This window comes from Balaenoptera ricei, chromosome 20, assembly GCF_028023285.1.
Source record: "Balaenoptera ricei isolate mBalRic1 chromosome 20, mBalRic1.hap2, whole genome shotgun sequence".
In the NCBI taxonomy this organism is placed as follows: domain Eukaryota; kingdom Metazoa; phylum Chordata; class Mammalia; order Artiodactyla; family Balaenopteridae; genus Balaenoptera; species Balaenoptera ricei.
Genome location: NC_082658.1, coordinates 22,287,282 through 22,302,277, shown reverse-complemented (window position 1 = coordinate 22,302,277; position 14,996 = coordinate 22,287,282). Strand labels below are relative to the sequence as shown.

The 14,996-nt window shown below is 50.1% G+C and overlaps 1 protein-coding gene across 1 annotated transcript; it reads right to left on the bottom strand.

Moving 5' to 3' along the window:
* Nucleotides 1-3,203: 3,203 nt before the first annotated feature.
* ASB16 (ankyrin repeat and SOCS box containing 16) lies at nucleotides 3,204-11,836 on the bottom strand. Its single transcript, XM_059906859.1, has 5 exons — nucleotides 11,443-11,836; nucleotides 9,149-9,416; nucleotides 5,581-6,073; nucleotides 4,942-5,055; nucleotides 3,204-4,420 (listed from the first exon to the last, which is right to left on the bottom strand). Exons 1-5 carry the CDS (start codon nucleotides 11,741-11,743, stop codon nucleotides 4,235-4,237), a joined length of 1,362 nt encoding a protein of 453 aa, XP_059762842.1. The 5' UTR covers nucleotides 11,744-11,836; the 3' UTR covers nucleotides 3,204-4,234.
* Between the last annotated feature and the right edge of the window lie 3,160 nt (nucleotides 11,837-14,996).

Here is a 14,996-nt window from a genome sequence, read left to right as displayed (position 1 = left end):
AAGTCCATCCATGTTATTGCAAATGACAAAGTTTCATTCTTTTTTACGGCTGAATAGTATTCAATTGTATACATGTACAATTGAATATATATATCTGTACAATTGAATATTCAATTGTGTAAATATACGATTGAATATATATATACACAATTGAATAATATATATATATATATATATCACATTTTCTTTATCCATTCATCTATTGATGGACAAAGGTTGCTTCCATATCTCGGCTATTGTAAATAATGTTGCTATGAACACTGGGGTGCATGTATCCTCTTGAATTAGTGTTTTCCTTTTCTTTGGATATATACCCAGGAGTGGAATTGCTGGATCATATGGCAGTTCTATATTTAATTTTGAGGACCCTCCATACTGTTTCTCACAGCGGCAGCACCAATTTACATTCCCACCAACAGTGCACAAGGGTTCCCTTTTCTCCACACCCTCAGCAACATTTACTATTTTCATCTTTTTGATGATGGCCATTCTGACAGGTGTGAGGTGATACCTCACTGTAGTTTTGATTCACATTTCTCTGATTATTAATGATGTTGAGCATCTTTTCATGTGCCTGTTGGCCATCTGTATGTCTTCTTTGGAAAAATGTCTATTCAGGTCTTCTGCCCATTTTTTAATCAGGTTGTTGTTTTTTTTGTTTTTTTTTGATGTTGAGTTGTATGAGCTGTTTATATATTTTGGATATTAACTCCTTATCGGTTGTAATCATTTGCAAATATTTTCTCCCATTCAGTAGCTTGTCTTTTCGTTTTGTCAATGGTTTCCTTTTCTGTGCAAAAGCTTTTAAGTTTAGTTAGCTCTCCAGAGGTGAAGTCTTAAGATAGCCATGGCAGTGAGGAAAATGGATAGAAGGGAAGAAGGAAGAATTGGCTGGGGATGAGGATATGCTTGGAATATCCTTGGAATACTCAGCAGCTGGGATGAAGGGGTGGAAAAAGTGGAGGCTGAGTCTGACAAGGATGGGTTTTGTGAGTGTGTACAGCAAAGGACAGGATGCAGTTGAGTTAAGGGTGTTTTGAAAGAGGGGCTTTCAGGGTTAGGTTTTTGAGGGTGGAGGAATTATGAGAGGAAGAGAGAGGAAAGAAAGAAGCCTGCAGTTGAGACTATATCACTGCCCAAACCTGGTCTCTTACATATAATAACAATTTAAAATTAACAGAGGATTTTAAGGGATCTTAGCTCCCTATCTGTTTATTTTTCCTAAACTATTGAACTTGGGTATTTTTATACCTTTATGTGCAATTATGATGGCTATAGAGTGATGAATGTATCTGTGAATCCTGGCTGTTGCCTTAACTAAATGTTTATAGTAAATCCGTCCTGTAAAAAATCAAAAAGTGCTCCTTCCCTAACCACTAGATGCTATTTGTTTCATGTTTGCCTATTTGCTAGGCAAAAAGGTGTCTGTTCCTTTAATTTGCATTCATTGGATTACCAGTGAGTTTTTGCACATCTGTCATGTTCCGTCAACCACCTTGTAAATTAATAGTTTAGGCCTTTTGCCTTTTCTTCCCTTCAATTTTTTTTTTTTTTTTAATTTCACAAGGATCCATGGGGACACCCCTTTGTAAAAAATTCAAATGCAGACCATAAAAAGCCCCACTGGCACAGTCCCTCTCCCCTCCCCAGAGGGGAATATTTGGGAACCTGCCTTCCAGGCCTTTTTCTATTCATCTCTAATCATGGGGCTTGGTTTTGTTTGCTGTACATGTTGTATTCCAACCTTGGTAACAGTCTTGGTAATCTTTCCAAGGCAGTACATATGCTGGTCACTTGGAATCCCTCCCCAGTTTTCTCCTGCTGTGGGTACTACCCTTTGTAAGGACTGAATTGTATTCCATAGTGTGGATTTGTTTACCATTTCCCACATGTTGAGTTGTTGCAAGCAAGGCTGGGATGAATATTCCTGTGTGTACCAGCCTTTTGTGTAACTGGGGAGCAATTTAAGGGTACTGCTCCATTGCCCACTGAAGAGGCAATTTCCTTTCTGACCCACAGGATGAGCAAGGACTTATGTCTCCATATCTTCACAGGCACTGCATATTATCAATCTTTAAAATGTCCCCTGGGAATTCCCTGGCAGTCCAGTGTTTAGGACTCAGTGCTTTCACTGCGGTGACCCGGGTTCAATCCCTGGTCAGGGAACTAAGATCCTGCAAGCCACGAAAAAAGTCCCCCAATCTAGTAGGAGAATTATATCTTACTGTTGTTTTAATTTGCATTTCCCTAATTACTGGTGAGGTTGAGCATGACCATTCATTGCTTTGACAGATATTTGAGTGTCCACTCTCTGCAAGGCATTGTACAAGCACCAAGTCAGCGATGGTGAATAAAACAGACGTCATTCCTGCCCTTACAAATCAAGGAAATGAAATCTTTTAGTGGCAGATACTTTTTTCAACATTTTGCCTTTTACTTGTGTTTTTGATTTGGTGCTTTTATAACCAAATTTAAATTTTTTCTGTATCGAGACCGATGAGTCTTTTCTTTTATGCTTTTATCCTGGAAAATCTTCTCTTATCCCAAAATCAGATACATAATCACATGCATCTTTGGGGTTTTCTTTAAGCAGGTATTTGTCATTGTAAATATAACAGAAAAGGCCATGCTCGCTAGGGTCTGCCTGCTGTAAAGGTGGGGACAGCAGCTCGACATCCTCCCCTGAGAGTGAGGCTCCTGGCTTGGCCCCAGGACTAGAGAGGATTTCCCTCTCTTCTCTCGGGCTTTTTGGATCTGTGAAATTAAAGCAAAAATTTCACCTAGAAAGGAGATGGTGCTGCTCTGCATAACGAGGTAAAAGACTGTCTTCATGTTGGTGAAAGGAAATACCCGCAGATACAACTTTCCACAGAGGAGGGGAGGCTGGGCAACAACTGCAGGAGGCCGACCCAGGACTCCTGATCCACCTCTACCGTGTGACTCCAAGTGGTAATGACAGTGGAGAGCCCAGGGTCCCTCACCTCAGCAAAGGGACAGGAGAACAGGCTTCTGGGAGCCACCTCCTCCAGGGGGTACTACAAGCTCAGGGTCAGGGAGAGTTCCTGTGTTGTTCTTATACTCTTTCTCCTATCACAGAAGTAACAACTGCTCCGTGCAGAAAACCTGGGAACCACAGAGGAGTACAAAGAGGAGGAATAAACGTGGAGTGGTAGGTATCTCAGCCACATGTCAACCTGTCACACTTTGGTTCTGTGCACAAATCATTTATTTGCGTTCATAAGAACTGGCTTGGCCTAAAAAGCTTCCTCTTAATGATGAATGGTGGTACTTTTGACTCTGGGACCAGGGGAGGAAGTGAGAGGGAAAGAAGGGAAAGCTGGTGGCTGGTCCTCCTGTCACAGACCCTCAAAGACCATGAGTGCGGTGACCACAGTTTAAGACAGCGTGCATCACTGAGGGGTGAAGAACAAGCACTCAGTGCAGAGAAGGCTCTGCGGAGAGAGGGCTATTAGGCCAAGTCTTGAGGATCAAGTCAGCTTCAACCAGGGCAAAAAAATGTGGGAAGGGTAGACCAAGCAGAGGGAACAGCACATGCAGATGCCTGGAAGCAAAGGGGAGCAGGTCATATCCAGCAACCGGTAACTAGTTTGCTAAGGCTGAGTTACAGGAGCCTTAGAAGGGAGAAGGAGGATCAGGAGGCCAGAGGGCTTGGCGCAGGCAGGGGCTAGAAGGTTTGTCTGCCTTGTTAAGTTTTTATTTTAGCCTGAAGGTGGTGTGGAGCCACTGAAGGGCATGATCAGAGTTCTGATTCCCAAAGATCGTTCCAACATCCTTGCAGGGCATGGGTTTCAAGACCAGTCAGTGAAGTCCTCCCTTGAAGTGACAAAAGCAGCACAGGCATTGGCAATACAGCTAGAGGCAGAGTCTGTCACTCTTTGGGAGTCTGAACAGGTACATGGGTAGCAGGGGAGAGGGGACAACAAGGATCACTTCCTCCTGGCTTGGGGCCTGCTTGGAGGGGCCATCATCCGCTTAGGCAAGGGAGGAGGATGCGGGCAAAGGCTGAGTCTGCAGACCTTCCCATGGGAGAGAGGAGCTGAAGTTCAGGTCGAGCTGGAGGTCAGCAGGTGGTTCAGGAAGCCAGTAGAGGGATGAGCTGGCCCCAGAGGACATGCAGAGTGTGGATAAGAAGCCAGGGACTGGTCCTCCAGGGTTGGGGGGGACAGCTGATGGAGGCGGCAGGACAAGCTCTGGGAGCAGCTGGGCACGGGGCTCACTGGATACACCCCTCCACACGCAGCAGCAGGTAGTCCCTGAGGAGCGGGGGCAGGGGGAGGCGGGCGGCAGCCTGTCGGCAGCGGCTACCCAGCTGAGCACGTATGGCCAGCCGGGCCAGGTGCTGCAGCCGCCTCGGCTGATTCACCATGGACAGGGCCGAGCTGTAGAAGGCTTCGTGCTCCTAGATTGGGAGTGGAACAGGGTCAGATGGCCCAACGCCCTGACTTTGCCCTTCCATCTGGGGGTGACCTAGTGGTGCGGCCCTGGGATTTTGCAACCTGCACCCACCTGGGCGTTCGGCTCATCTTGAAGGACTCAGATTCAGAAGCAAAGGCTCTGCAGGGGTCATGGGAGCTGGGACCACACTGCAGAGCAGGGTCTCAGCCATGTCTGCACCCACCCCCACTCCAAAGATACTGGCACAGTGCCCACTCAGTCAGAGATGCCTGATAAATGTCTATACTGATGCAGGTAAGAGAGAGGCTAGAGAGTTGTGTGCAATTAAAGGTTGTTCTGAGCTTCCGGGGGCAGAGGTACCCTGGAACACAGAGGTTTCACTCTGCCCATCCTCCTCCGGCCCAGGGTCCCTCTTGCTCCCGCCTCCAGGAAGCCCACCCTGGAGGGACAGGCCTGGGGCTCATCCTTCCTCTCTATCTCCCCCAGAGCCCAGGAGAAGGGGCTGTGCTCGTGGGGCGGACTTACCTGCCACAGCTCTGGAAGCACTGTCTCAACCCAGGTATCACAGGATGGGACACAAGGGTAGGCATTAAGCAGGACTTCCAGGGCTCGAGGGAAGTTGGCACAGTGTCTCAGCATCTAGAAATCAAAAGAGACTCTCAGACTAGAAAACAAAAGAGGGTCTCAGGGGTACCATGCCTCTACCAACTAGCCTGGGCCAAAGCCCCACTCACATCCAAATCTGTTCTTTTTTTGCCCGCCCGCGTGCCATGCAGGATCTTAGTTCCCCGACCAGGAATCGAACCCGTGCCCCCTGCAGTGGAAGCGCAGCGTCTTAACCACTGGACTCCCAGGGAAGTCCCACATCCAAATTTGAGAGGCCAAGATCTGAGTCCCTCCTCATCCTTTTCTAGCCTCAGTTTACCCCACCTTCAAGTGTGCTCCAACCTCTTGGCCCCAGCCAGTTTCCTTGGGGGCTTTTTTTCTCCCTTAGACACCCTCTCCCATAGCCCTCACTGGTCCTTCCCAAGACGGGGACAGATCTCTGGCCCAGAGGGCGGGCTCTCTTGTCTCTTGGCCTCTCTTCCCGGAGGCTGGGCAATTCCAGCTCCAGGCATTCCCCCGCCCGTCAGGAGCCTTCTTTCACAGGCCCTCCCTGCGCACCTCAGGGCGCACAGGCTGGGCCCCGTAGTCCAGCAGCGCAGCAAAGAGGATCTCGGGCTCCCAGTTGGGGGCGTCCTGGACGGCCTGCAGCGCGCAGTCCATGGGCGTGTGGCCCGCCCCGTTGGGAGCTGCAGCGCAGGCGCCGTGGTGCAGCAGCAGCTCGGCCAGGCCCCCGCAGCCGTTGGCACAGGCGTTGTGCAGCGGCGTGTGGCGCTTGCGCCCTGCCGCCCGGGCATCTGCCCCGGCTTCCAGGAGCCGGCGCGCGGCGGCCTGGTGCCGCCGACGGCTGCCCGGGCCCTCGGCGCCCGCGCACGCCGCGTTCAGGGCCGTCTCGCCCTGGCTGGTGCGCAGGTTCACGTCGGCGCCGTGCTCCAGGTAGAGAGCCACGTGCTGCTCCAGGCCTCGTGCCGCCGCCACGTGCAGGGGCGTCACCTCGCTGTCCTGCACCGCCAAGTTCACGGTTGCTCCCGCCTCCAGCAGCTGCTTGGCGCACCTGGGGGCAGGGTACAAGGCCCCTGAGGCAAATCCTGAGGGACCAGGCCTGGCCTGGGAACCCCTCAGCTTGCTGTCATCCCTGACCCCTTCTTCCCACCTCTCTTGGCTCAAGCGAGCCTGGCGCCCATCGCCAGACTCACAGAAGCCCCATGACAGACAGCAGAGCTGGAAGGCCCATCCAAGTCACTGGGAGCATTTCAGTTTTCAACCCAGAAAGGTGGTGGTGCAGCCCAGGACATACAGCAAGTTAGTGACTGCGGAGGAATTAATATTCACTGCCTCAGACCGTCCCTCCCAGAGTCTAACCTGACTCCCCCATCAGATAGGGACCCCAAGGCCTTGATCTGAATCACTTGTCAGTGGTCTCCTAACATTTTGATAGCACAAAAAGATTTGAAAACCCACTCATGTGTACACTGTGAAGCATGGAAAATTGAGGAGTATGACCCCCAAAGAAAACAGAAATAGAAGTCCTAATTAGTAAAAAAAAAAAAAAAAAAAAGTCCTAATTAGTATTTTCTTCCTGTCTCCAAACATGAAGACCACCTTTCTCAGCCAGCCACACCCACTCCAGCAAAGGAAGGCACTTGGGTCCCGCTTACTTCACTTTCCCCTGGAGGAAACAAACAAAACCAAACAACAAAAACCAGATTTTAGGGAGCACGTGTTTCACAGGTGTTTCATAGGTCAGAACGCTGTTGAGGCAAACATGCATCACTAACCACCTCGGGGTAAACCAAACACGCTGCAAACTAAACTAACGATGGCACTAAACTAACAGTAATTTTAAAAGCCAGAACGGTAGCCACTGGAAACTCAGGGGCAGATCCATCAACCCCAACGAAACCCTGATGAAAAAGTATCCTTCCCCAAAATGGCCAGGGTTCCAGCTCCCTTCAGCGCGCATGTCCGGTAGGCGCTTTGCTCAGTGGCCAAGCTTTGAGTAGCAGCCAGCCAGCCACAAACTACTTAATTTATTTCCTCGGTAAGTTCTAATCATAGGCTAATTCTGTTTCTATATACTAAATTTAAATAACTCCAAGAAGCTCGCTCAGTAGGGTTCCAGTAAGCGAAACCATTCTCAGTTCACTTAAAAGGATCAAGTGTGCTGGAAGGTGCACCACATGCCCATAAGACCTCAAGAAAGGACTGGAAATTTTGGATCATTTCTGGGTCCATCACTGATCTAGATCTACATGGGTAGATGTTCCCAGCACGTGGGCTGTGGAATGCCTTTCAGGAACCCTTGATTCCTTGCCCCCGCCAGCCTTGTCTGTGGATCTGACTTGTGAAAGTGCAAATACCTTCATGTAGGGGGTGGCCAAGAAACTGTTGACCTTAAAAAGGTGGGAAGAGGAAGTGTGCCTCATACTAAGATTGGGAAACACTGGGCTAGATCTTTCTTGATGCTTACCTCAAAATAGCTAGGAATGTGGCTGCAGAGAGTTTCCAGGGAATAGGAGACTGCAGTTGGGACAGGGTTTTCCCAAAAAGCAACAGGGCTTCTGCCTACTGGGCTTAGCTGATGTGACCTTGGTCAAGTCACTAAACCTTTCTGAGTCTCAGTTTTATCACCATAGAATGAGACCTGTCTCAGGATAGAAAGCCCAGAGATAAACCCACGTACCTATGGTCAACTAATCTATGACAAAGGAGGCAAGGATATACAATGGAGAAAAGACAGTCTCTTCAATAAGTGGTGCTGGGAAAACTGGACAGCTACTTGTAAAAGAGTGAAATTAGAACACTCCCTAACACCACGCACAAAAATAAATTCAAAATGGATTAGAGACCTAAATGTAAGACCAGACACTATAAAACTCTTAGGGGAAAACATAGGAAGAACGCTCTTTGACATAAATCACAGCAAGATCTTTTTTGATCCACCTCCTAGAGTAATGGAAATAAAAACAAAAATAAACAAATGGGACCTAATGAAACTTAAAAGCTTTTGCACAGCAAAGGAAACTACAAAGACAAAAAGACAACCCTCAGAATGGGAGAAAATATTTGCAAATGAATCAATGCACAAAGGATTAATCGCCAGAATATATAAACAGCTCATGCAGCTCAATATTAAAAAAACAAACAACCCAATCAAAAAATGAGCAGAAGACCTAAATAGACATTTCTCCAAAGAAGACATACAGATGGCCAAGAAGCACATGAAAAGCTGCTCAACATCGCTAACTATTAGAGAAATGCAAATCAAAACTACAGTGAGGTATCACCTCACACCGGTTAGAATGGGCATCATCAGAAAATCTACAAACAACAAATGCTGGAGAGGGTGTGGAGAAAAGGGAACCCTCTTGCACTGTTGGTGGGAATGTAAATGGATACAGCCACTATGGAGAACAGTATGGAGGTTCCTTAAAAAACTAAAAATAGAATTACCATGTGACCCAGCAATCCCACTACTGGGCATATACCCAGAGAAAACCATAATTCAAAAAGACACATGCACCCCAATGTTCATTGCAGCACTATTTACAATAGCCAGGTCATGGAAGCAACCTAAATGCCCATTGACAGATGAATGGTTAAAGATGTGGTACATATATACAATGGAATATTACTCAGCCATAAAAAGGAACGAAATTGGGTCATTTGTAGAGACGTGGATGGATCTAGAGACTGTCATACAGAGTGAAGTACGTCAGAAAGAGAAAAACAAATATCGTATATTAATGCATATATGTGGAACCTAGAAAAATGGTACAGATGAACCGGTCTGCAGGGCAGAAATCGAGACACAGATGTAGAGAACAAACGTATGGACACCAAGGGGGGAAAGTGGCTGGGGGGTGGGGGTGGGGGTGGGGGTGGTGGGATGAACTGGGAGATTGGGACTGACATATATACACTAATATGTAGAAAATAGATAACTAATAAGAAACTGCAGTATAAAAAATAATTAAAATAAAATTCAAAAATTCAAAGAAGAAAAAAAAAGAATGAGACCTGTCTCCCATGATGTTGTGAGGACATGTGCTTCTGGCATGTGAGCTGGAGACACACACACATACACACACACCCCCTCCCCAAACCATCTCAGCCCCTGGGCACCTACTGTAAGGACTCAGGGGTTGTGCAGAGGTGCAAAGGGGTCGTGCCTTCCTCAGACAACACATTGACCTTGGCGCCGAAGGTCAGCAGCAACCGCACACAGTCGGACTGGGCCCGGGCACAGGCCTCGTGCAAGGCGGCCCGGCCCCCGACCCGGGCGTCCAGCTCAGCTCCCTGCTGGATCAGGTAGCGGGCGCAGTTGGTGTAGCCTCGGGCAGCAGCGATGGTGAGGGGTGCCGTATGCTTGGCTTTGGGGGTCAGCACCCAGAACCCTGGGGGGAGCAGGCAGTGTTAAGGGGGGGGGGGGTATGAGGCTGGCAGGCAGGGCAGGCTGTCATGTACGACTGACGCTGCCCTGCCCTCTGTACGCCTGGCTGAGCACAAACCCTGTGCTCGTCTGTACCTGTGGAGAGGCGCTTGCTCAAGCCCCCAGCTGAGAGTGTAAATTGGAACAGCCTTTTAGAACAGTTTGTCAGTCTGTAACAAAACGTAATACGTGGGTCATAGGAAAAACATTTAATTGCTCTTTTTTTTTTTTTTTTTTGGCCACACCGAGAGGCTTGTGGGATCTTAGCTCCTCCACCAGGGATCGAACGCTGGCCCCGGCAGTGAGAGCGCCGAGTCCCAGCCACTGGACTGCCAGGGAATTCCCTTAATTGCTCTTTAAAACCACAAGGGCAGCTAAGGAGGGTGAATCCTGTTAGGGAAACCTCTGGGTCTTTGAGCTGCTGGTGGAGTCCTTGGCTCTTTTTGTTAACTTGGGCACTCTGGTGTTGGGGAGGGGAGGGAGTTACACACAGGAGGGCCTGGAACTGACTCAGGGAGTGTCCAGAGCAGAGCTGAAGAAGTCCTAGGACGATCCTGGGGTGGGGAGGGTGGCATGGAAATGGGGGGAAGGGCGGAGAGGGAGGATAAGAGATGGAGGTAGAGAAAAGGAGAGTGGGAAGAGGGGTCGATCATGGGACTGGTGTTGGATCCAAATTGTAGAAATAGCCAAGGTCTTGTTCGAAGGACACAGATGGCTAATATCCTGCTGTCAGTTGTTTGCATTGTAGCTAAGTAAATCCCTGGGCTTCCTAAATCTTGGGTAAAGCATGTTTTGTTTTTTATTAGGATTGAAATTAAGGCCAAGTTCCATTTGGGAGATGGAGATGGTGGACATTCTGGAAGAGAAGACCAGGGTGCCCTGGGTGGGGTCACATTACTAACAGTTGAAGGACTTTGGCCTGGTGGTGACTGTGAGAGCATAAGCTCTCCAAGGATTTTGAACCCCCATATCCATGGGTGGGGTTTGAGGCAATCTCCTGTCAATCTTTTTTTTGGGGGGGGGTTTCTTTTCTCCTGCCTAAGAACAGGGCAATCATTTGGTTTACATAGACAAACCTTCTGGTCAGAATAGATCCTAAGGAAGATCATCCAACAAGTACACAAAGATGTTGGTCATACTGTTATTTAAAATAGTTTTCTTTAAAAAATAAACCTAGGGACTTCCCTGGTGGTCCAGGGGGTAAGACTCCACGCTACCAATGCAGGGGGCCTGGGTTCAATCCCTCGTTGGGGAACTGGATCCTGCACGCATGCCACAACTAAGAGTTCGGATGCCTCAGCTAAGAAGCCCGCATGCCGAAACTAAGACCCGGTGCAGCCTAAATAGATAAATAATAAATAAATAAATATTTTTTACAATAAATAAATAAAACAAAAAAGAAGCCTAATCTAACCAATCTATTTGGGGGCTAGTTATATAAATCATGGCACACCCATACAATAGAATTTATGCACCTATTTAAATTATTACGTGGGGAATTCCCTGGCGGTTCAGTGGTTAGGACTCTGAGCGTCCAGTGCCAAGGGCCCAGGTTCAATCCCTGGTTGGGGAACTAAGATCCCGCAAGCCGCACGGCCTGGCCAAAAAAAAAAAAAAATCATGTGGACTTATAGTTATTGACATAGAAAGATGTTACATGAAAAAAACAGGCTATAAATAGCATCTGGAGTATAATTTCATTCTATGAAAGAAAAAATATTCACGCGTGGATATACATCCAGAGATACAATTGCATTCGAATATAACTGTGTTCCTGTGTAAGTCATATAACATGTTACTATAACTTTAATTCTGAAAAGACATACAAACCACTAACTATGCCTCATCTCTGTTTAGGAGGGAGCTAGAATCGGCAGTGGGAAGGGATGGTCTAGTCTATGGTCTGGAGAGGGGCGATGGGGCCCAGGCTCCCTCCCCACCCTCCCCTCCTCCCTCTCCCTCCTCTTCTGCCCCCACCGCGTGCTCCCTACCCTGTTCAGCTGACCAGGCCAGCTGGTTGCTCACAGTCTCCACAATCATGTTGGCAGCGTCTTCATCTTGGAACAGGGCTTGGATCTGTTGCAGGTCACCAGAGAACAGGGCATTGTGCACAGCTGGGTCCCGGCAGGAGCGGCGCGGCCTAGTGAGTTGGGCCCGGGAACTTGGGGGGCACCTTTGGCTCTGGCACTGCTGGGCTGCAGCCCGCCGCCGGTCCTCCCATTCCAGCCACTCCCGCTGCAGGCGGAGAGAGCGCAGGGTGGAGGAGGTGAAGGGGAAGGTCTCCCCTGCCATGGGGAGGGATCCAGGGGTCTGGGCAGCGGCAGCTGGGCAGAGCAGGTTCCCTCAGCCCGACTGCCACCCTTGCTCTGAGGAGCCACCCTGCCCCCAACCTGTGACCCAGAGAAAGGAGCAGCTGAGGCTATAAATAGGCCCTTTGCTGTTCTGGTAAACACAGTTTGCCCAGAGTCATGATCTTGGTGCAGAGAAAGTGTTGGGTCAACCCCCAGCCCGCGGCTAGGGACAGCCCCTGCCCCTGCAGATACCCTCCAACTGGGGAGCCGGCCCTCAGCTGAGCTCCAGGTCTGCATCCTCCCACTTCTCTGGAGTGAGCATCTTGGGTTGGCAGGGTCCGAGGTGAGTGAAACAGTCAATCAGGGAAATGGACAAGACAGGGAGGGAGAGCCAGAATCAATCCCCAGGTCTCTCTGATGTTGGCTGGAGGGCAGACCCCTGCCCAGGAAATCAGGGCAGGTCAAGTCAGAGTTTGAACACCTCTTCTTGGCATCTGCACTAACAGCAATAACTCTGCACATATAGGCACAGGGCTTAACGTACTTAAATCACTTTTATATCCATCTTTACTCAGGTGACCATACATATTTTCTGGCTTGCCCAGGTAAACAGCAAGCTTGATTTTGACAATAAATTATACGATCCGGCTAATTATCACAGTTTGAACACCTCTGAGATGGGCGGTCTTATTTCTGTTTTACTGATGAGGAACTTAAGGCTTAGCAAGGTGAGACCACTTGCTCAAGGTCACAGCTCGTGAGGGGGGAGCCAGACTAGGACCACAGTGGGTCTGACTCCGTAGATGGTGCACCTTGGTGAGAGAGCCTCTCCCCACCTTCCAAGCAGGACAGCATGGTCCCTAACACTGCCTTCAATGAGTCTTGGCTAGGGTTTTTTTTTTCCCCCGCAGCTCCTAAAAGGGCTTACATGCCTGCCTGAGGAGGACCAAGGGCTTGACCTCCCAACTCTGGGGTCCAAGGAGACCTTCAAGCCACAAACCCACTCACTCAAAGTGGCTGTGCTTCCAGGAGCCTCTAGGGGGAAGAATGAGGCCGTGAAACAGCACTAAGTTCTGGCTGCCGAGCAGTGAAGGGGAGGGCAGGAGGGAGGTCAGCCCTGGCCCCAGAAGCTCTCCTCAGCCAGTGGGTGGTGGCGGGCAGCCCCTTGGCCCCTCAGGGTCCGCCTGTCCCCATCCCGCCCTGGCTGCAGGCCATGGCTGCCCCGGTCCACACACACACATACACACACACACTTTCCAGCTCCCATTCTCCCATTTTCAGTTACTATCTCAAGGCCTTTAACCTGGACCAGCCCTGCCTCCTACCTGGTGTTCCCTCCTCTGGCCACAACCCCTCTGCTCCACTGCCCAAAGGGAAGGATCTATCTAAACAGTTCATTTCCTAGCTTGAAAACGTCTGCTGACTTCCAAGCCCTGCCCTTTCCACTAACCCCCATGCCCTGGCTTGGCCTCACATCAGGCAGCTGTTCCCTCACGGATCCTCGCCTTTCCCTGCCGTTCCCTCTGCTTGGAATTCCCTTCTGACTCATCTCTCAAAGTCCACCTCAAAGGTCACCTGCGGTGAGAGACACCTGCTCAGGTCTCCCACCCCTGCGGTTCCAGCCACTCCCCAATCCGTGCTCCTGGAGGATCTCACGTGTGCTTTGTCAAGCCCGTCCCCATGTACCGTGGACCACAGCCTGCTGCGCTGGATATGGGCTCCAGAGCAGGACCTGAATGGATTCAGTTGGGGTTCTGGTACCCAGCAGGGCCTGGCACACAGTAGATTTTGTCGTGGTGTTGAGGAGCCCTTGGCTTGTCGCGGGCCGGCCTCTTATGTGTAGCACGTTGACTGAGGGCCCCTGTTCTCCGCTGGAGCAGACACTCATCTGCCTGCCCAAGTGGGTGGCAGCAGCCTGGGCTGTTTCCAGCTCTGCCCTTACCCTGCTGTTCACCCACTCTGGCCCCAGCCTCTTGGTGGTATTCCAGGGTGCGGGATCCCAGAGGAGGAATGAGATCACGCCCAGCGAGGGCTTGGAGATCCTCAGAGAAAGGCGGCTCTATCCTCAGAGAATGGCACCCATTCGATGTTTTAATTGCCCTGCCAACAGCCCAGCTGAGCACCCACAGCTGGGTTCCCAGGGTTGGGAGCTGGCAAAGTGGGATGGGGCCAAGAGGGGCCTTCTCCCGAGGCTCTCAGTAGTCATGGTCAGCGGGGCCTGAGGCTGTTCTGACCTCCCCAGCCTCTCTGCAGCCTTCTTGTTACAGGCCTGAAGGTGCTCTGACTACAGATCAGTCCTCAGAGCTACCATATGTTCTGTCCCCTGTCCTTAGCCTTAACTTCCTGAGGGCAGAAAAACTAACCTCAGCATTAACTTCCTGAGGCCTTTACTTCAACCCACACATGAACCCACAGGGAGCCCAGTTTTACTGGCAGGAACAGTGCCAGGCAACTGGATACCCAGCCTGCCTTCTGGGAGCTCAGAGCCTGTGGGGGGATGAAGCACACAAGAAACCAGGGCATCTGTCAGGATTGCGAGCAGCAGAGACCAGAGCTCAAGGGGGCTGAGTGAGGATGGGCAACGCAGGCCAGGGGCACGGGTGGTTTAGGTGCAGGAAGACCACCCGGCATAGATGGGCTCTGGCCCAGATCTAAGCTACAGAAGCAGAGCTGGGGAGTTAGCAGCACAGGGAAGAGAAAGAAGTGCGTGGTGTGCTCAGGTAGGAAGACCAAGTGAGGGTGTGAAAGGGCAGTGCTGGTGAATTAGCCCCTTCTTGTTCCTGGGCTTGGGCCACAAAAGCCTTCTAGAACGGAGCCCCACTGCCACCAGCAGCCAGCTGAACATGGAGTTCCTAAAGTACTTGCTCACTTCAGCTTTGAGACTGGGATCCGTGGGATCAGCTTTTCTTTGGAAAAAGGGAGACTAACACCTTCTCCCAGAGCCGTACCAAGCCCATTGGAGGCCCTGACTCACAGCTGCCTGGTGAAGGCTGAGGCAGAGGCAGGTGAGGCTGGCTGTCAAACTGGGGTCTTTAACCCACACCCCCTCAACCATGTGTTGAGAGAATCTTCCTTTCCTCCCTTCATTCCAGAAAGGAAAACAAGGTTGGTTGGCAACTTGGTATAATTAGACCTTTTACACCCCACCCATGACCCTTGTCCAATTCTTGCCTGAAAAGTGGTACAGAGAAGCTACAGTGGTGAAGAGTTGCTTGGCAACAAAATTAATAAAGTAGTAGTAGACTCTAACCCAA